Source organism: Gadus chalcogrammus, chromosome 3, assembly GCF_026213295.1.
Source record: "Gadus chalcogrammus isolate NIFS_2021 chromosome 3, NIFS_Gcha_1.0, whole genome shotgun sequence".
Classification (NCBI taxonomy): domain Eukaryota; kingdom Metazoa; phylum Chordata; class Actinopteri; order Gadiformes; family Gadidae; genus Gadus; species Gadus chalcogrammus.
In genome coordinates this window covers 17,884,980-17,905,656 of record NC_079414.1, presented here as the reverse complement: position 1 = coordinate 17,905,656, position 20,677 = coordinate 17,884,980, and the positions used below count along the sequence as shown (strand labels likewise).

The window sequence follows — 20,677 nt, the reverse complement described above, 5'->3', positions numbered from 1 at the left end:
ACTCGTGTGAGAAGATGCGCTTATCACACGCGTGTAAATTGCCATACCCTGATTCAGACGCTCGCACTGTAAGCCAGCGCCTGAGCCCTCGGTTGTGTTAGCGGTGAGGCACACCATCAGCAGAGGCTCCCGGCTAGGCAGCCCGTCACGGTCGCGAGCAAGGATCCCTTTGAACCCCCCGTAATTATCTGCAGAGCCAGCGCCTCTCGCTGCAGCTTTCAACTGCCAGATTACAGGTGGTTTGCATGTGCCACATTTTCCGTTCTACCTCGTCGACAAAGATTACTCTGGGATCTCACCGCTCTACAGCGGGAGAGGCCGGATAAGCAAGCTCGCTGTCTAAAAGCCATCCTAGGCATGCTAGGCCACTGTGAAATCTAGTTAGTAGGCTTAGGTGTGCGAAGTATTGGCGGTACTCCATTGCCCACTCTCGCCGACGTTCAACTTTTTGTTTTAGTTGGTGTGACTCCATTACCCACAATTCTCTGCAAAACTGTAGGAACGATAAGCCCCTTATGTTCCACGTGATGTTTCCTGATGTGTGACCGTCGTTGCTGTGTGTTCCAGAGCTGGAGTGGCCCGGAGAAGCTACTGGCGCTGGATGAGTTGATCGACAGCTGTGAGCCCACGCAAGTCAAGCACATGATGCAAGTGATCGAACCACAGTTTCAGCGAGACTTCATCTCCCTGCTGCCCAAAGAGGTGAGAACTCTCTCTCTGTCTCTGTCTCTGTCTCTGTCTCTGTCTCTCTCTCTCTCTCTCTCTCTCTCTCTCTCTCTCTCTCTCTCTCTCTCTCTCTCTCTCTCTCTCTCTCTCTCTCTCTCTCTCTCTCTCTCTCTCTCTCTCTCTCTCTCTCTCTCTCTCTCTCTCTCTCTCTCTCTCTCTCTCTCTCTCTCTCTCTCTCTCTCTCTCTCTCTCTCTCTCTCTCTCTCTCTCTCTCTGTCTGTCTCTCTGTCCCTTGCCACCACTTCAAACCTCACTTATCACATCAACCTCCGCCTGACCCCCATTCGGCCCGTCCACGCCGCTACATCTTCCCTTCACCCATACGCTCTCCTTGAGAACCCTTTTAAGTTGTCTGATTTTTCCCCATCGCAGAACACTCTGTCACTCTGTCAAACGCTGCCGCACTTAAAGGTGTAATGAACAATCTTTAATGGGTGGGTTGTTGCTGGTTTGTTTTTCTGCATAAAAACAGTCAGTGACTACAATGAGATTTCATTGGCTTTGGGGCTGCTGCAACGTCACCTTCCGGCTTTAAATACAGCCCACCTCCTAGTTGATCAGCTATGGGATCATGGTGGTGGGTTAGGTGTAATATGGAAGTCGGTGACATTGACCTGAAATGGTGTCGACACCACTGCCCTCCCCAGAGCCATCCCCTCGGGACTGTATAAGCCAGAGTGGGTTCAACGTGCCATGTGAGGGGGAAGTCTAATCTTCCTTTTTTCCAGTTCATTGAAACTGAATTTGTGGGCAACTTCAAGTCGGAGTTGTGAGTGGATTGGAAAGCGTGATGGAGGTTTATATATAGCTTCAATAATATTCTTTGCACGGAAATGAGAGAAGTGAGAGCCCATTTTGGTCCATGGGGAAACAAATTCATCTAGTTTTAGGTGAATTTCTATCTATTTGTGTTTCAGCTATTCACTATGCAACGGTGTCTCACCTCATTCCACACCGTAAGCTCTTTAATAACACATAGGGCATCCTCTCTTGTCTCTCTTCCAGCTGGCCTTGTATGTGCTGTCATTTCTGGAGCCAAAGGACCTCCTCCAAGCGGCCCAGACGTGTCGCTACTGGCGCATCCTGGCCGAGGACAACCTGCTGTGGAGGGAAAAGTGTAGAGAGGAGGGTGCGTGATACGAAGTCCTTGCCGGTTCACACCTATAGAAACATAAAGGGCAAAACGGCACTTTCATTCAGGGGATTGAATAAGCGTTCCTTCTGCGTTCTTCTGATCTTATCTTCTCCTCAATTCCCACAGGGATCGATGAACCCTTGCTGCTCAAGAAGAGGAAGGCGGCAAAGCCCGGCTTCACCCACAGTCCGTGGAAGAGTGCCTACATCAGGCAACACAGGATAGACACCAACTGGAGGAGAGGGGACCTGAAATCACCCAAGGTAGGCTCTTCCTTTCATTAGTTTCTATTGGATTCCTTGTCGTCATCCATCTCCTGTGTGCGCTGAATCTCATCCCTGTGCAGGGCAAGTGACTAAATGAAATGAATTGAATGGGAGAAAGACCTTGCCTTTCAATATGTGCTAGAAGTATTGCATTTTATATAAAACATAAGCTATACATTTCTTATATTGAATTCATACTTGTGCACAGGACGATTCCATTCGTCTTCTTTAAGTACCTGCAGAATACTTCAATCTACGGGCCGGTCAAAGGAAAACCACGAAGCCATGCACATCATGCAGCTATATGGTTCACCTTCCAATAAGGCATGGGAGGGAACTCTTTAATCAGTTCATGGTGAAATTATGTAGTTCTGACAAATGGTGATATAGGTGTACTTACTGTACTTCTTTTAAACCCAACTGCATGTACAACGTGCTCTGGGGTTTGCTGAGTTAGCAGTTCCCTGGCCCACTTTCTGCCCCAAAATGTTCACACAGAAAACTTTATAAAAGCTGTGTGTCTACACAGCTGTGTGTGTCATGCATGAGTGTACACCGCCCGCATACAGCACCACCTGCCTCCCGTGTCCTCAGCCGTGTGGACGTTGAGTCGGTTAACCTCCCATTAATAACCGTCTTCTGTCTCCCCCCCCCGACCTCCCCCTCATTCCTCTCCCCTCTCCCCACCCCAAGGTGCTGAAGGGTCACGACGACCACGTCATCACATGCCTCCAGTTCTGCGGCAACCGTATCGTCAGTGGCTCTGACGACAACACGCTCAAGGTCTGGTCGGCTGTCACGGGGAAGGTAAGGGTCCGCCCCCGCCGTCATCTCCCTCCCTCACTGCCGCCCCTCATCTTCCTCCCTCTTTCTGCTGGAGTCCGGTTGGCTGGGGGTTTCATTGGGATTGTTTTTCAAGGCTTTCCTGTCTACCTTTTTTCCCTTTCTAGGCCCGTTAAACAGCATGGGGGATTCAATTGTTCAGGAGCTCAAGATGTTGTGCAACGTCATTGTACAGCGCACAACAGAGCGTCAGCAGTTCCCTTGTCTAGCGTTACGCATTTCCAAGCAATGCATTTTAAAATGGCCTCCCTCCTGCAGCCAACTTCTCATTCATGCTACACACCCCCTGTCCTGATGGTTATTGATTACTGGCATTAGCACATCCACCGAAACTTTTCCTTGCAGGACTCCATTTTGTCCTTTTTTTATTTAGCATTTAGCCATTTTGCAGTGAAATGACTTGCGGCATGGCAAGGAATCCCACACTCTGGGTCAGTATTTATACTTAAGCCGGTGCAGCAACAGAAACATTGTGCCTCGGCTGGTCTCAAATTCATTACAGCTCTTTCTGGACTGCATTTTTGCAGAACATTGGCCGAATGTGTGTCTCTTAAGGCACTGGCTCCTTCCTCTTTGTGTTTCCATGTGCAAAAAAGGAATTGTATCACATTGGAAATAATACCGAGGCTGGTATCGCATCTGGCATCCGCTTTTGCAGGAATAAAGAGGAGATAAAAGCCCTCTGAGAAAGCGGATGTCCAGCATGATAATTCTGGCTTGTTTAAGATTTGAACACGGTGGACCAGAGAGGGAAAGGGGGATAAACAGGCCCGTTTTGTTCCTGCGTAGGCTCTTCCTCATGAGCGAATAAAAGGTTTGTATCGGGGCCAAGCCGCAATTACACGGATATCAGCCACAGCGTTTGCTGATCTGTACAGATCTGGCCAAGGTCATCTGATTGCCACACGCCACTGATTGGCTCGCCCATCCGCAGCCGAGGCTAAGATCAGGGGTTTATGGACTTAAAGCGGCAGTGGCACCACCCCGCCAAGTGGGGAAACATCTGTAGTTGAGTCCTGTTGCCCCCGAAGGTTCCTTGGTATTGCCCTGCAGCCAGCCACGGATTACGCCGCCATGTTGGTTGGTTGTGTAGTTTGTCAATATCGAATATGGCGCGTTCTTTTCATGTCTTCCCAAATTAAGCTCAACCAAAGCAACCAGGAGGAAAGCCGGTCGGAGGGAAGGAGAAATGCATGTGGGTCATGTTTGTTTATTAAGTTAAGGATGTTGAGCGTAGAAGCGGAAAATTTCCTTGTGTATTTGTCTATATATATATTTATATAGATATATTCCATGCACATCCCTCTCCTTTCAATGGTTTGCTGTTGACAGAGAGAAATCCTCACCGGAGAGGAATGTCCAATTAAGCTCAGTGGACGATTTGATTTTAAGTGGCTGTCGATGCCAGTCCCAAACAGGAGGCAACACACACCGGCAATGCCGCCACCATGCTCACTCATCCCCCTCCTCTGCCGTCAATACTCAACGTCTGTTCTTAACCAAAGCATTTCAAGACCCGTGGGGTGATTATCAAAGCAAAGGCTTTCAACCTGTCCACATGTATCAGGGGTGGACACGGTAGTGCCTTATTTTCTGGTGACATTGAAGCCTTAGGTGGTGATATTTGTTTTTTAGGAAGACACTGATCCAGGTTTCCATGTGGCTCCAATACCAAGCAAAGACGAGAGAAGCTGCAACATTAACAGAAATCACAAATGCAAAACATTGAGTGGCTTGGATGTCCGAAGGAAAACTCCAGAAATTGGTCTGCACAACGGCACAAACGTGTGCTGTATCTCAGTTCAAGAAACGATGATGAAAAACGATATTTGCGTTAGAATGATCCTAAACTGCTGTTCTTTTTGTTGGATTTAAATTGGATGGGTATTGTGTATCACAGAATATCCAATGCTGGTATGACTCAGATTCTGCAGTGTAGAAAATTGGATGACTGCCTCACTGTTTTCCAGACCAAATCCTTCCTTAATAACCAATACCAGGACCAAACCTGTGAAGACCACGCGGTTGACATTTAAGGATGTTTGTGTGACCGTGGTCTTATTTTGTAGCCTGTGACGCAAACTCCCACCGGCCCTAATGACTCTTGGATGTCTTGCAATCTAACCATTGCTCAAAAGCATTTGTTTCGGAAGGAACCAAATATATTATTCAGTATAAATATAGAACCAAAACAGAGTCAGGAAATGGTTAGTTGTTACTTGCCCTGTTTAGTTGCTGGGGCGGATGAGATCAGCCAACAAGGCATTCTTTTATAATATAGCAACTTGCGTATTTTGGTACAGCCTGAAGCTAACATCGTTTCATTATTCAATCCAAAATTGGCAAACTAACCTTAAGCTTTTTATTAATTCAAATGTAGCATCTGATTATTAATCGCTTTTCATGAAAGTGCGGTAAACAGACAAAGCGGTGTTATCGTCCCACGTCCGCTCCAAGGTCTTTGCTTTTTAATATTCTCCTAATATCTTATTATACAGCGATGCAGGGAATTACGCCCCTACCTGTGAGGCAATCATGAAATGAATACATGAACAGATTAGGCACAAATGCCGGCCTCTCCTCTTTAAGAGCTTTGGGACGTAACGCGGACACACAAGTTCGATAAAAGAATTGCATTCTTTGGGGAGGAAAAAAAACCTTGGATATAAAGGCCAATTACATAAGACATTAAGGCAGTCAGTCTGATGCATTGACTGAAGGTGCCATACGACCAAATGTAATTGCAGCCAATAAATCTTTTGAAATTGCTGGGCTTTTTTTTTTTTTTTAAGTTAAACCACAGGTAACGGTGGCTTGCAGTGGCCACAGCAGCTGTGGCCTTATGCAGACTCCGGTGCACGGATGTATACGTCCTGGATGCCTCTTTTTCTCTGCTCGTCCTCTACCTCTGAAGATGTTAAATTCAAATCAGCCCTCCTTTTGCCTTTCTTTCTTTCTTTTCTCTATTCCCACACACGCACGCGTTGCTTCAAAGGCTGCCTGCTGTTTAGCAGAGCAGCCCATGTCCTTGGTGTTGTCAGTCAGCACCAGTCTCAGCTGTCGGGCTGATTTAAAATGGCAGCGCTGCTGTCTCCTGCCATCAGATCCAAGGGAGGGTGTGCTCTGCCAGATGTTCTCGCTGTATGGATATTGGCACACCTTCAGACCCAATGAGGCAAGGGCTTTTCCCCTCGACGCCTGTTCTCACGGCTTCAAACGACGTTCAGAGATTTCCCGGCGTATAACCTTAGTTCTCCCCCCACTGAAACTGTTGGTGTCTCCGTAGGACTCTTGCTTTCCATGGTCATCCCGGTGCAGTCGTCACGGCACACAGTTTGACATGGGTCCTTCAGAAGGTTCCATGCACTCGTGGCCGCGGTGATGAACGATTTACCATTTGACGGCACTAATACCAGCTGGGCATTTTAATAGACGGAAGGGGGTGGGCTTCCATGTTTCCTGCTGGGTGTCGGGCCAGCGGATTTACCCCCAGCCATTTCCTAGCGATCTATCGCATGCCGAGCATACCTTTCATGAGATGCAGAGTCCCTCAAGCATGCCGGGGGGACGGTCGGGCGGCGGTCTGCATAACACAAGCCGTGGGAGTCCTGCAGTCTGGCTTCCTCAACCAAGCCATTATAGCCAAGGAGCCAACTTATAATCATCCCCTCCTATAATGGTGCAGTGTGACAAAAATAATGTAATGGCTAGCTATTACTGGCTTAAGCTTTTCATTTAGGCAGGTTCCTGCAGAGTCATCCCCCCCCCCACCCAGCCCCCTAAGCTCCCTTCATATCTAGGGAGTCTCTTGAATTTCCCTATTTTACGTATTTTTTTTAATCTTCATACCATATTGCAAATCGGCATGGTATGAAGGAACCTATACTGTGTGCACTGCGTAGACATTGTCAAATGTGTGTGGGAAGGGGGGGGGGGGGGGGGTCAACGACAACGACCGAAACGTATCATGACATATACAGTTCAGGTTCAGGGAGGAATGCGTGTGTGCACGCCAAGCCAACCGTTGCGGTTTCCCACACAGATAAACGTCCTCAGCCGCTCATCTGTGATATCCCTCCCCTCCCACACGCCGCGTGTGAGCAGGCTCTGATCACATGCGTGATTCCCCTTCCTGGAACATGAACCTCTGGCTTTGCCTTGCTAAAAAAATATGATGGCTCCCTAAAGACCTCGGTCGTCTACAATATTCCTTCCGTTTGCGGTCTTCTCCTATGCATGCGGTATTAGGGCTGACAAATGATTGTGAATAAAACCCCTTGTTTGGTTATAACGCAAAGCTGCTTAAGCGTCAAACCACGTCGCCGGTTGTCATCTTCCTATTGCGGGTTCTTCCCTTGCGGGCTCGGCAGATGTCTTGATCCGTTCATTACCTTAACTAATTAGTATACAAAGACCTGGGCGGGCAGATGGACGGCAGGCAGGGCTCTTTAACGTCGCAGTGAGGCCGGCGGTAAGGTCACGTCACATCAGCCGGCTGACGGTAAATGACCTTAATGAGCGAGTCAGTGAATGGGTTCTCTCCATCCAAAGAGGGCCGGAGGGCGGGGAGGCGGAGACGATGCGTCTTCCTCATTTTGCTGCTGCTGCGGTAAAACACCTCTCGGCGCTCTGCATCGCCCCGGCCCCAGCCGCAGGGTGATCCGATAGACCACGGTCCGGACCGAACTTAACAGCCAATGAGAAGCCACGTGCCACCCCCTCAGACATGTTAATTGAAGATATTAGGGATAATTAGATTGGGAGTGTGAACGGGCCAAAGGGCGTAGCCGGGAATCCAATTGATCAGAAAAGATTGCTGTAACCGCTGTGATCAATAGCTCATCTGCTTTGGCTAATTAGGGGTAATGCATCCGTTGGGCTGGTAATGGCACTTCTCAGAGCCCTTTTGATATGAGAGCCCTCGCTTGCACTGGTACAACGATAATTAAACAATCATTTGATCGGCGGGGGAAAGGGCATAGCAGATGGGGGGGGGGCAGTGGACCCACCAATAAGGGCGCAGCAAGCTATGCTCTTTTCCCAAATAAAACGTCCAATATTTATAGTTGTATATAATAAATAAACCAAATGGAAATGATGATCTGCAAACGAATCCGAATCCTGTAGCTGTTGTATTTCTACCAGACATTTTTGGTGTTTACTCCAACTCTGATGGTGTTGTTTTTAAAAGCGACCGCCGAATGCTATGTAAACGTCATGTTTGCATCCAATATTTCCCCAACGTCGTCTTGTTTATCGATGGTGTTTGTGTGTGTGTGTTCTCTCTCCCTCCAGTGTTTGCGGACCCTGGTGGGCCACACGGGCGGCGTGTGGTCGTCCCAGATGAGGGACAACATCATCATCAGCGGCTCCACCGACCGCACGCTCAAGGTGTGGGACGCGGAGACGGGAGAATGTATCCACACCCTCTACGGGCATACCTCAACAGTACGCTGCATGCACCTGCACGAGAAGAGGTACGGCCACCACACTCCCCCCAACCCCCCCCGCCCAACCCCCCCGCAGTGTCACAGGGTTCGCTTCCCCCCGGGGCCGTCAGTCAGAGTGACGGGAGAAACGCATGCCTCGCTCTCTGATTGGGGTTAGCGTACGCGTCTGCCCCGGCGCTATGCGTTGGCACTCGAGTGTCGGTTTAGCTTTTGTCGCCGGCGATGAAATAAATGAATTGCCAAACAAGGCTACTGGGGGCACAACACTTCTAGCAGTCGACGCTATCCGCACAACATGTAGCCTGGCACACTCCACATTGTGTCCTCCAACCTTTCATCAGCGCGTTTATTTGGTGTTTTCAGAGTCGATGTGGAAAACATTGCGACAGGTTTCCATCAAAGGCTTTATTAACAAGCCCGCTCCCCGGTGAGGCTTTTCCACTACAGAATCCACCCAGGCCCCCCCCCCCAGCCCTCCCTCCCTCCCGCCTTATTACACCAAGGGAGCAGGCCTCTGAGGCAACGCGCATACAGGATAACATTACCCACCATGCACCAGCCGCCACGCAGCCCCTGACGGTGAGCTGCTGTCGCGGGGTAAGCCGCTCACTCCATTGACTCACTCTACAGCACTCCAGAGACGCCTCTGCCGCCTCGGGGCCCTCCGAGGTCTCTCCCTAGCGTTTGATTGCTCACAGAGCAGGAGAACATGGCTGCTGACAGCAGTGTGTGTGTGTGTGTGTGTGTGTGTGTGTGTGTGTGTGTGTGTGTGTGTGTGTGTGTGTGTGTGTGTGTGTGTGTGTGTGTGTGTGTGTGTGTGTGTGTGTGTGTGTGTGTGTGTGTGTGTGTGTGTGTGTGTGTGTGTGTGTGTGGTGGGGGGGGGGATGGTGGTGGCTCCTTTGACGTTGGGCTGCGAGGCACTTTGTTACCGAAAAGGGCAACATGCCCCATTCTGTCACCGTCACACACACACACACACACACTGTGTCGAGTGAGGTCTGCGGTATGTTTTTTGTGTCCTCGAGTATGGACATGAATAATGCAGCGATGGGCGGTTTGGCTGTGTGGAGGCAGGGACGTATATAATGTGAGCACCTGCCCTTTTTATTATCCGCTGCGGTCGGGCGTGGGGGAAGAGGAGGCCCCGGGAGTCAAAGGCAGATGTGTTGCTCAACACCGAGGAGCCTAAGGAACGCCGCCATACCAACATTTCACAATGATCTCCTGTAGCAGGGCAACGCCGTGACTCACTACTGAAAGACTGTGTATCCTGAGCAAAGCTCCGCACAAGCCTCAACTGGAGTAATCTAAGGCTCTTCTTCTTCTTTCCCTCCCTCCCTCCTTCCATCCCTTCCTCCCTCCCTCCCTCCCTCCCTCCCTCCCTCCCTCAGGGTGGTGAGCGGCTCCCGTGACGCCACGCTGCGCGTGTGGGACATCGAGACGGGCCAGTGTCTGCACGTGCTCATGGGCCATGTGGCGGCGGTGCGCTGCGTGCAGTACGACGGGCGCCGCGTGGTCAGCGGCGCCTACGACTTCATGGTCAAGGTGTGGGACCCGGAGACGGAGACCTGCCTGCACACGCTGCAGGGACACACCAACCGGGTGTACTCGCTCCAGGTGAGCCCGCCCTACCGCCCCCCCCCCCCCCCCCCCCCCCCCGCTACTGGTCCCTGCTGGGCGCTGGTTACCGCTGGTCGTCCATTCCGGGAATGCCAAGAGAGTTGTGGTGGAATGACGCGTGTGTGTGTTCTCTTTTGGACCCTTTTATCCGTACATACATGGATGTGAAATTGTGTTGGTGCACACATTTGTTGGCTTGCGTGGGTGGGATTCTGAACCGGGGATTGTACCCCTAACCCCAGCAGTGGTGTCGCCATGCGTTGCCCGTTGAGCCGTCATGGTTGGCACAACTCAATAGGTATACGCCAAAGCTAGTGAAAGGTGGTACCGGACTTTTATGGGAGCAATTCATAAAGTTTTAAAGAGACTTTTGAAAGGGTTAATAGTAAAACGATGAAATATTAGTCTTTCCTGTGACGTCTTCAGCGGTTAGCCCCTCCCGTCCCTTGTATAATTGAGTGCGGTGTAATTGCGAGAGGAGCAGCCATTTTGAACCGCTCGCCCCCCCCCCCCCCCCCCCCCCCCCCCCCCCACCCCTGCTCCCTGCCATTAGGTCGGCCTCATCATTAGTTCAGCGGGTGCATGCGTCACATCAGTCAGCACCAGCCACCGGTGGAGAGGGAACAGAGGTAAACACAATTATTTCCCAAACGATTTTGGGCATCGACGGGCCGGTGAACTATTCCTCTCCTAAATCCTGCCGTGGCTTTCAGTGAGCCGGTGATGGATGAGGACACCCAGGGTCTTATCTCAAAGGGACTGGCCAATGTGGACTACACCGCAATGTTGTTCAAAACATGGTACAAATCCGCTGGGTGGTTATTGTAGTCCAGAATGTTCTGTCTATTCCTTGCAGTGCAATACCGTGTTCCCGTGAAGAACGAACCCCCAAGGCCCCGCGCTATTCTTTTTCTTTTTTTACTCAAAAGATTGACTCTCTGTATCTTTGAGTGTTCTCTCCTAGAGCAGAGGAACTTTAGTTCATCCGACTGTGTTGGAGACGAGCCATTTTACGGGTCAATTCTTAACCCAGTGCCCTTTCTCTTCCATGCACTTTTTAAAGGTTTATTTAATTTATCGTAATGCAATTCCCCTACCAAACTGCGCACACACACAGCGTTCATGAGCGCACACACACACACACACACACATACAGTGTGAGTGTGCGATGACCCCTATGCCCTCGACGACGTGCCCTGATCCAGTCTGGGTGATGACTGTGCATTTTCCACCCGTCCCATCAACCTTGCACCTCCCACGTTGAAAGGTTGTGTACTGCAATAGGCTATGTACTGTCAGTGTGTTGTAAGACAGGCTGTGATAGGTTGTCTGTCATTGGGTAGTAAGTCAGGCTCTGATAGGTTGTCTGTCATTGTGTTGTAAGACAGGCTCTGATAGGTTGTCTGTCATTGGGTAGTAAGTCAGGCTCTGATAGGTTGTCTGTCATTGTGTTGTAAGACAGGCTGTGATAGCTTGTCGGTCATTGTGTTGTAAGACGGGCTCTGATAGGTTGTCTGTCATTGTGTTGTAAGACAGGCTGTGATAGTTGGCGTATTTATTATTCCGATGTTACACTGTTTACCGTTTTATTTGTGGGTGTTGTTTGTCCAGCCAACCTTGAATTTCCTATTAATTCAATCTATAGCCTATGAATATAAATACAAATTATTTTGTGTATTGTGTCCAATGACTACATATATTGTCTCTGACCTACACTACTGAAGTCTCAGTGTTGCTTATTGTTAGATAATCAGATATCGATTTGTTTTTTTATCAGTCACCATCAAACAGTAAACACATCCCCCAGTCTACGGTCCCCATGCTGTTCTCTGCTGTGGGTGTGGTGGGTCAGTGGGTGGTTGGCTACTTGTTACTCGTACAATCAGAATCAGAAAGGATTTAATTGCCAAGAAGGATTTTACACCAACCAGGAATTTGGCTTGGTGATCAAGGTGCATACATTAAGAAGTGGAAGTGTGACCACCACTGCCCGCTGTTCTATTAACATGATCAGTAAAACCTGACCTGTCTTTCTGTGTGTGTGTGTGTGTGTGTGTGTGTGTGTGTGTGTAGTTTGACAGCATCCACGTGGTGAGTGGCTCCCTGGATACGTCCATCCGCGTGTGGGACGTGGAGACGGGGAACTGCATCCACACGCTGACGGGCCACCAGTCGCTCACCAGCGGCATGGAGCTCAAGGACAACATCCTGGTGTCCGGCAACGCCGACTCCACCGTCAAGATCTGGGACATCAAGACGGGCCAGTGCCTGCAGACCCTGCAAGGTGAGCCCGTCCCAGAGAACCGGCCAGCCGACAGGACCCGGGCCGGGGCTGGGTAGGGGGGGGGGGGGGGATGGCTTTGTGGCTGGGCTAGAAATGGTTTTTGAAAAGGGCTTTGTTTTCTTGGAGGGCGACCAAGCGGTGGAACAGTGCTCGGGCCGTGGGGGAAGGCTCCAGAACCAGCGGCCCGTGCGTGAGGGGAATTACACATTGATCCGAAACGGCGGAGATGTTGTGTTTTTATTCTGGCCCACGCTTAAATGCTACGCTTGGCTGCACAGGAAGGGGAGTCTTCTAATACAGGCACTGAATTGCCTGGTGCGATTTTATTTTCTAAATGTTACAATTAGCGGGGATTCATCGTAGTTCACAGTACTGGAGAAATGCATTTTGGTTTACAGGCAGGGAATTTAGATTTATTTTTTGGTTTTCCTTTTATATTCTTTCTTGAAGTTTCATCTCAAGAAAGAAAAGATTCGGAAGACAATATCTCTGAGATGAGCAGGCGGGATATCTATGGAGAAGGAAAGATACAAAATGTAGCGCCTGAGATTCAGAACCGTCGCACCCCGCCCCTCTACCCGCCCGGGCCTCGGTGCCCGCCTAATGGCCCCCCACATCTGCGCCCCGCTCCCTCCAAAGCCCCCGTTAGGAAGCCCTAGACGATTTATTCCGATTGTTCCATCCCAAACCGGGACGTGCAGCACAAAGGGAAGCCCCCGCGAGAGAGGCGAGGGGGGGGGGGATGAAAGGGAAGGGGATGAGTGGTAGGGGGCATGGGGTTTGGAGGGTGAGGTGGGGGGGGGTGGGGGGAGGAGATCAGGGGAGAGGAGGTGTCTCTTGTGAAGAGAGCGAGAGAGGGGTTGTGAAGGGTCGGGGCACAGCGAGAGAGAGAGCAGCTGATGGGGGAGGTTCTTTTTTCTTTTTAGTTTTTGTAGGTCACATAATTAGGTCAGCGGGCAATTTGTGTGCTGTTCATTAGTGTGTTTAGATAAAGACAATAGGCCGCCGAAACAGCCTCCGTCGCTCAGAGCGTGAGCCACCCACCCCCACCCGAGGGCTGGGGGTGGAGCCGGGGAAAAGGGGTTTTGTAAACCCTTCCAATTAACGCAAAGGGAGAAGAAACAAGGGAAACAAACAGCCTCGCTAACGAACAATCCCGCATTTGTATTGCAATTTGGCAGCCGTGTGCTTCTCCCTAGAAAAACACAATCAGGGGATTAAATGGAAAGAGGTGGCTCTTCCATTGGTTGTGTTGCAGGCACTTTAGGTTTGCCGAAGCCTTAATTGATTTATATTCCGATATCATTTCCCCGCCTGTAGGGAAATCAGAGTAGCTGCACTCCCTTGGGTCTCATGAGGATGCAGCGGCTGGGGGACGCAGGGGGTGTTAAAGAGGGCGGTGGTTGTGTGGTTGTGGTTGTGTGTGTTTGAGTTTCGTCAAGCAGGCAAAACAACCGGCGGCACTCCCCAGTCTTAGGGTGTTGGGTTACCGACGGCAACAAATAAACACACCTGCAGTGTCAGCATGGCCGCGTCGCAGTAGTAGCTGCAGTATCGGTTGCTCCTCTCCCCTCCGCACCTGGCCACGCCCTCCCATCGCCCCTCTCTCACTCTCTCTCTCACTCTCTCACTCACTCTCTCAGACAAGGTGTTGACGACTCAGCGGTTTCCTCACCTGCATGTTGGAGCATCATTTTGCCTTTGGTAGCCAAAAGTAGAAAAAAATAGCGCTTGCATTTAGATCCATACAGAAATAAGCTCAGGTTTAGGGTAAGGGCTAACCAAATCATGGTCATTGTTGTTGTCATTATTGTCATCGTTATTCTAGTTTATGTTACTATTTTCTTTATGGGCTTTAATTTCAGTGTATTTTATTGCTGGTAGTCATTTGTTGCCATTATTATTACGACCATCATTATTATTATTACCGTCCCTATTGTTCTCCTCATCATGACCCATGTGAATGCGGCGGTGGTCCTTCCCTGACCTTGCCTCCCTTTGCCTCTCTCCCCCCCAGGGCCCCACAAGCACCAGAGCGCCGTGACGTGCCTGCAGTTCAACAAGAACTTTGTGATCACCAGCTCGGACGACGGCACCGTCAAGCTGTGGGACCTGAAGACGGGCGAGTTCATCCGCAACCTGGTCACCCTGGAGAGCGGCGGCAGCGGCGGCGTGGTGTGGCGCATCCGGGCCTCCAACACCAAGCTGGTGTGCGCGGTGGGCAGCCGCAACGGCACCGAGGAGACCAAGCTGCTGGTCCTGGACTTTGACGTGGACATGAAGTGAGGCGGGGCAGCAGCAGCAGCAGCAGCAGCAGCAGCAGAAGAGGACGAAGAAGTGGGGAGGAAGAGACCCAGGGGGGCGGAGGAGGGCGTGTGGAGGATGGAAACGCACACACACAAACACACAATACAGAGCAGGGTGTATGGGGCGTGGGGGGGGGGGGGGGGGGGGGGGGGGAGGACTGCGAGGCAGGGTGAAGTGGGGATGCTGGGAAGATTTGAAAAGCTCACCCCAAATCGACACTAGCCCGACACTAGCTCGCCTCGGCCGGTTCTCCCCCCCCCACCCCCCCACCCCCCCCAAGGCTGTCCACACTACTGTCCGGCAGTCCGGTTCCCTCCAGGAAGACCACCGGTTGGAACCGCCCTTCCTGTCCTCCTATTGGCCAACCTAACTGAGGAGGAGACCCACCCAGCTGCCATCCACTGACCGCCACTCATCTAAGCCGCCGCACTCGCCTGCATGAGATCAGAGAGGAGGGGGTCGACCCGGCACGGGAGGTGGCGGAGGAGCCCTGATTGGTCGACGCCCCCCTCCTCCTCCCCCCCACCCACCCCCCCCCCTGAGGAAGAGGAGGAGCATGACGAGGAAGAGTGACTCTTCTGAAGTCAACGGCTTCACTGAGACTTTCCTTCACATAAAGCTGACAGACAGGATGCTGAGATGTATAAAGATATATTATTTTCTATCCTTCCCTCTCCCCTCCACCCCACCCATGCTTGACAGACAGACACACACACACACACACAGACGCAAGCACAGACATACAGTCAGACACACACAGACAGAAACACAGTCACACACAAGGTCACACAAGCAACAAATGGTACACAGGAGATTGAGAAAGGGGAACTATTCTAGGAGCAGATATGTTTGGTGGGGAAAGGTGGTGCACACACACACTCTCTCTTGTTTCAAAAACTAGGTTAAGGAGAAGGGTTGGGGGGTTATACAGTTGGCCCCCGCCCACTAACTTGTCACTCCAGTTCCGTTTGGGGGTTTTTCCGTTTTTATTTACGCACATTATTTTATTTTTTTCTCCCTTGTGTTTTTATTTTGTCACATAATATCACACCAAAACACAACTGTGAATCGCGTTTCAACGTTCAGTTCAGCATAAGAAAAAGGAAGCCTTTTCCTCAGTCTCACGGTTGCCCATGGCAACGCATGGCAGTATTAGAGCCTACTCCGCTGTTATTATAGTTTTTGACACAATTTTTTTTCGGGGGGGGGGGGGTGCGCAAGTTTGGGAGCTCAGTCTCCTCATGAACACGTGCTGTCCAGGATTTTCAAAAAGGGTTCAGGCGTCTCCTCAGACGGCCTGCTGTGGTCAGAGGAAGTGAAGTCAGAGGAAGTGAGTTTTTTTCCGAATACCCCCACCCCCTTCTTGCCCCCCACCTCTCCCTGCTCCTCCCCCTTCCCAAGTACTGTGTTTCTTGTTTTGTTTTTGTTTTTTACCAGTGGCCAAACTGTATTTATGCTGCTAGATGGACGGAACAGAGGATTGAACTTTTACTTGCTGTGACGTTTTAGTCCCAGGCGAAATTCCAAGGTGAACTCATTTAGTTTGGACTTTTTAAAAAAGACATGGAGGACATGCAGAAAAATATAAAATAAAACGAGCAAATAGGAAAACAAAACGTGACAGATACCATCCCGGGTTGTTTGTGTTTTGTTTGTTGGTGGGTTTTTGTTGTTTTTTTTGCATTGTTTTCTTCGTTTGTTTATTTGCCACTGAAACTTGAGCCAAACGTGCCTCCACGAGGCTGGATGTCCAACAGACAGGAGAGCCGAGAGGTCGAGACGAGGTGATGAGTAAGAGGGCTGCGTGTCTGTGTGCGTGCGTGTTTGTGTTTGTGGGTGCGTGTGTGTTTGTGTGTGTGTGTGTGTGTTAGAGTGTTTCTGGGCAAACCTAAACGCATTCCTTGGGTCGAGAGCTCTGACGGCCTGCTCTTGAGGGGAAATTACAAACGGCACTTGGCAGAAGAGATCAAATGAAAAAAAGGAAAAAGATTGTTTTTGTTTTTCTTTTACCGGTTCAAAAGTCCCGGTGAGTTCGCATCCCAAAAACAGCGGACGCCATCGCGAGCATATAGAGACAAAACGCCAGGAGTCTACGTGCTCACGGGGACGCGCCGGTTTATAGTGTCACATGCTTTTTTTGAGCGGCTCCAACGCAACAAGTGATCTCGCCGAGCAGTGACCGAGCGAACGGGAGGCGCTCGGGGAGTCAGAGCGAGCGGCCTCCATCCCACCCCCTCCCCCCCAGGAATCACAAGGCGAGCTGAACTGTGAAAGTGGTATAACACTGTATATTAAACAAAGGAAAAAAAGAAAACGAATCTTGCTCTGGATCTTCTACCTGGTTTTCTCCCTCTGTTTAATTTATGGTCCGGTTTGAGAAATCACATCTGCTTTGCAGGTGTTACGATGTTGTTCATTTTTTTTTGTTTTTTCTGGTTCATGTAAACTGCCTGGCAAAAAAAAGAACAGACAGTAAAAAAACCTTAAAGGGATTGTGTATTTGTTTGATTTACTTAGAATTTTTATTTTCTTATAACTTAAGTGCAATAAAACGTGGGTTTTTCTTTTTCATTGCAAGCTTTTCCCTCGTCAGTTTTTTCGTCCGTGTGTGTGCCAAACTCGAGTCTGTAGAAAAACACTTGGAATATACAGTTTACACGTCCATGTTTTCAGCGATTACAGTTCCCTTTTATTCCGTCTTAAAATGCCCTTCGAAGAATTCTAAAAGTGTTTTCCTTAATACACGTAGCAAACATCAAAACATATTTACTCGCCACACAACATTATGCAGAACATTTTCTGGAAATCTTTATAGACACACAGGAAAAAAAAAAAACATTCAAAAGCAATTCTAGCATTGCTTTATCTTTGACAGTTCATCGCACCTTTTCAAACGGCTTGTTCAGCTCAATACTCAGTGATTACGCTATGTTTGTGGTGTGTAATTACGTGTGGCGTTTACAACCAGCATCAGCAGCATGCTGCCCACATGCACACCGTGGTCCAGGGGCGCGTGTATATATAGAAGTCCGCTTCACGGTCTCCCGTTGCTTAGCGATGGCTCCCTCTCTTCCTCAGTCAGAAGGTGCGCTCGCGCTACCATAGTAGAGCTATTGTGAGAGAACGGTGAAGGCGCTGCATCCTAACATGAATGGACACGTTGGGGGAATTTCCTCTTCGGTTGGCAAGGTTACCTCAGCATGCTTGTTTGTTCCCAGGCCATTGCTACACCGTGTAGCGCAAGCAGCTGTTCTGCGTTGTCGAGAGTGGTCCTATAGACACGAATGAAGAGCAAGGGTTACTCGTTGCTACACCGAGCTATAAATACTAATAGTTTTTGTGTACCATATATTTTTTGAGTCAAAACATTGGCCGACATGGAGGTCGGAACATTGGGAAAAATCATTGACGTAATTCAAAATCAATTCATTATGTTATTTGGATCAAATGCTCTGAGGAAGTCTTCTCATGGAGAAGAGCTCATCGCAAACAGAAATACATTAATATTTCTCCATTCTCAGCCCCTTAATTAACTTCCTGAAGGTGAAGGTGATGAATCATCCTATTTTCCTCCCAGTTATTGGCCATTCATCTACCTTATATCTTTCCCGCCTCGTCCGCACCGCAGTCCTACTTGACGAATGTTTGCTATCCTTCACAGTACACCTCTCGGAAACAATGGAGCCTATAGGAGTGTGCGGGGGCTGACTTGGCCCGCGCCGCACAACCCAACCACACGCGTGATGGATGTAAGGAGGAAAACGGTTGCATTGGACGGGGAGGAATGGGGAATGCTCCTTTTGCACCACTTGTGTTTAGGCGGAGGACTGCAAAAGATGGATGGGATTAATGCTGAAGGGTTTAAATGACGAAAAAGTAAAGGTCACAAGGGGGAGTAGGTTGCGTGTGTGAGTGTGTGTGTGGAGCGCACCCCCCCCCCCCCTGTTTATCTTTGTTCAGTAATCCTGGCCGGGAGCGATGCTGCTGCTCTTTCCGTTCACGGGAGAATCTCAAAGGCCTGTAAGTGATGCGGCGCCCTGGAATTCCACCCCTCACTGTAATCCTGTTTTCCTTGACCTTGTGCTAACAACCAGAAGAAGAAAAAAAAAAACATTAAACCACAGGAACTGTGAAGATTTCTGGGTTGTCACGGTGACCCCCAATGCTTCATGATGGCCTCATGAATGCACATGGTTAGGGGGTCGAGTCCTGGCTGATTATATCGGTCGCTCTCATCGCGAGGACCACCCCAGCACAACCAGAGGGGGATTATTCTATTGCACTGACCGCTCTCCAGCACTCTGTAGGTAGATGGTGATTCTGGGTCCCCCATGGGGAGGGGGGCAGAAGGTGAGGGGAGTCTTCAAGCTATAGTCTCCCGGTACGTAAGGCACATTTAGAGCTATAATGTCACCACTGGGCTCCCTTCCTTGTCGCTCCTGTGTGTGTGCGTGTGAGAGAGTTTGTGTGTGTATTTGTGTGTGTGTCTGTGTTGTGTATGGGGATGAGTCTCTTCAAAAGATGTAGGCCTATTCTCAAACATTCGAGTGGATGACTTGCGCGGCCACCTTTCGCTGTAATGATTTTCCACTGTGGAGAAAGTCGAAGCGTAATCCGTTGTAGCGCTGCACTATTTTACAGCATTGCAGTAATCCTCCCAGTGGCTTCTCCTCTTTCCTTTCCTTTTTTCTTTCCCTCTGATGTCAATAATCACTGCTGGGATCTGTAGTCGGTGGTTATAGAGTCCTGGATATTGGCCCAAACTCAAACAACCCCCCTGTTGCGTCTAATAGAGGATTTTATAGATATGAATATTTTTTTTGTCCAATCCTGAGGAAGATTTGATTGTTTACCCTCTCACTTCTCCGCATATATATCTAGGTGTTAATTGGAACAAGTGGCAGATACTGGCAGTCGGTCTAAGCTATCTGCATCAAACAGTTATTCCCACAGTGTGAAGTGGTATTATGGGAAGCCACAGCTATGGAAAAAATACTTTGTACCAGCAGGGTTGGGTACTTTGTGAAATGGCCCAACGGTTGAATAATCCCTAGTTACTCCTTCTTAATAAACCCTGTAACCAGCCTTGGAGAGCCAAAGAAGTAAACATGTATGGGAACCCTAACGTGAACATGTTTTGAGGTCTTCAGTGTAGTGAGGCATGTCTGCATGTTTTGTACCTTACGTCATTCAAACCACTGCAAGCCACAAGTCATCGGGACTACTGCAATCAGTGAAGGCGCTGTTATGTAATTTCCTATAGTTGCAGAGTGTAGGAACAGGGCAGATGCACTTGTGCGTGTCTGTGTGTGTGTGTTTGAGAGAATGATGGATTTGTGTTCAGGTTCAGGCTGCTACAAAGCCCATCTGTACGGCTGTAGTGTGTGGGTGATCGTGAATGGCAGGCGCCAGCACACTACCCAGTAGGCTGTCTCTAACGGACGGATGCCAGGTAGGTATGCATCAGTATTTGCAAAGAAATATCAATAAATCTGTGCGCTTAATTGTCTTTCCCTGTGTGAGTCTATAGACTCGGCGTTCTGTCCCTGGCCCGACAGAGTGCACACTCATCCTATCGCTCGGGCGTTGGGCCAAGATGAGCTCAGACCCATGTGGGCCGGGGTGTCCACACGGGCAAACATTCCTGTGTGTATTCATGTCTGTGTGTTGTGCTTGGCGTCCTCTCCACAGACGGTCCTTATGGACAGTCCTGGAGGAGTGGGACTATTTCATGGGGGTTTATTTCACTTGTTGTGCCGCAGCTAGACCTCAATGCAGCGAACCAGATAAGGGGCAGATGTCTGAATGCAGTGCCTAGGCCCGATGCTCAAAGTATCAGATTCAATGTAGTCTCACAAATCAGACTTTAAACAATTATCTAAGCCTTGGGTTTTTAGATTATTATCTAAGCCTTGGGTCTTTTGATTAATATTTAAAGTCTGATGGCAGGCAAGCTCTAATCCGGGTGAACGTTGCACTTTCTTTGGCTTGAAATTAGTTTTGACCAATCAAGGGCAGGAGGCAGGGATCTGTAAGCGCTCAATTG

The 20,677-nt window shown here is 49.6% G+C and overlaps 1 protein-coding gene across 4 annotated transcripts in view; it reads left to right on the top strand.

Annotated features, from left to right (window-relative positions):
- The window catches only part of fbxw7 (F-box and WD repeat domain containing 7), an 82,606-nt gene extending 67,856 nt beyond the window's left edge, over window positions 1-14,750 (top strand). For all 4 annotated transcript variants that reach the window (XM_056586377.1, XM_056586381.1, XM_056586379.1 and 1 more), the window contains 8 exons: window positions 568-702; window positions 1,732-1,855; window positions 1,988-2,124; window positions 2,821-2,934; window positions 8,266-8,447; window positions 9,812-10,037; window positions 12,114-12,324; window positions 14,342-14,750. In XM_056586377.1, the coding sequence (XP_056442352.1) occupies window positions 568-702; window positions 1,732-1,855; window positions 1,988-2,124; window positions 2,821-2,934; window positions 8,266-8,447; window positions 9,812-10,037; window positions 12,114-12,324; window positions 14,342-14,610 (1,398 nt within the window). In that variant the 3' untranslated portion in view covers window positions 14,611-14,750. The remainder of the gene's footprint in view (window positions 1-567; window positions 703-1,731; window positions 1,856-1,987; window positions 2,125-2,820; window positions 2,935-8,265; window positions 8,448-9,811; window positions 10,038-12,113; window positions 12,325-14,341) is intronic.
- The last annotated feature ends 5,927 nt before the right edge of the window (window positions 14,751-20,677 follow it).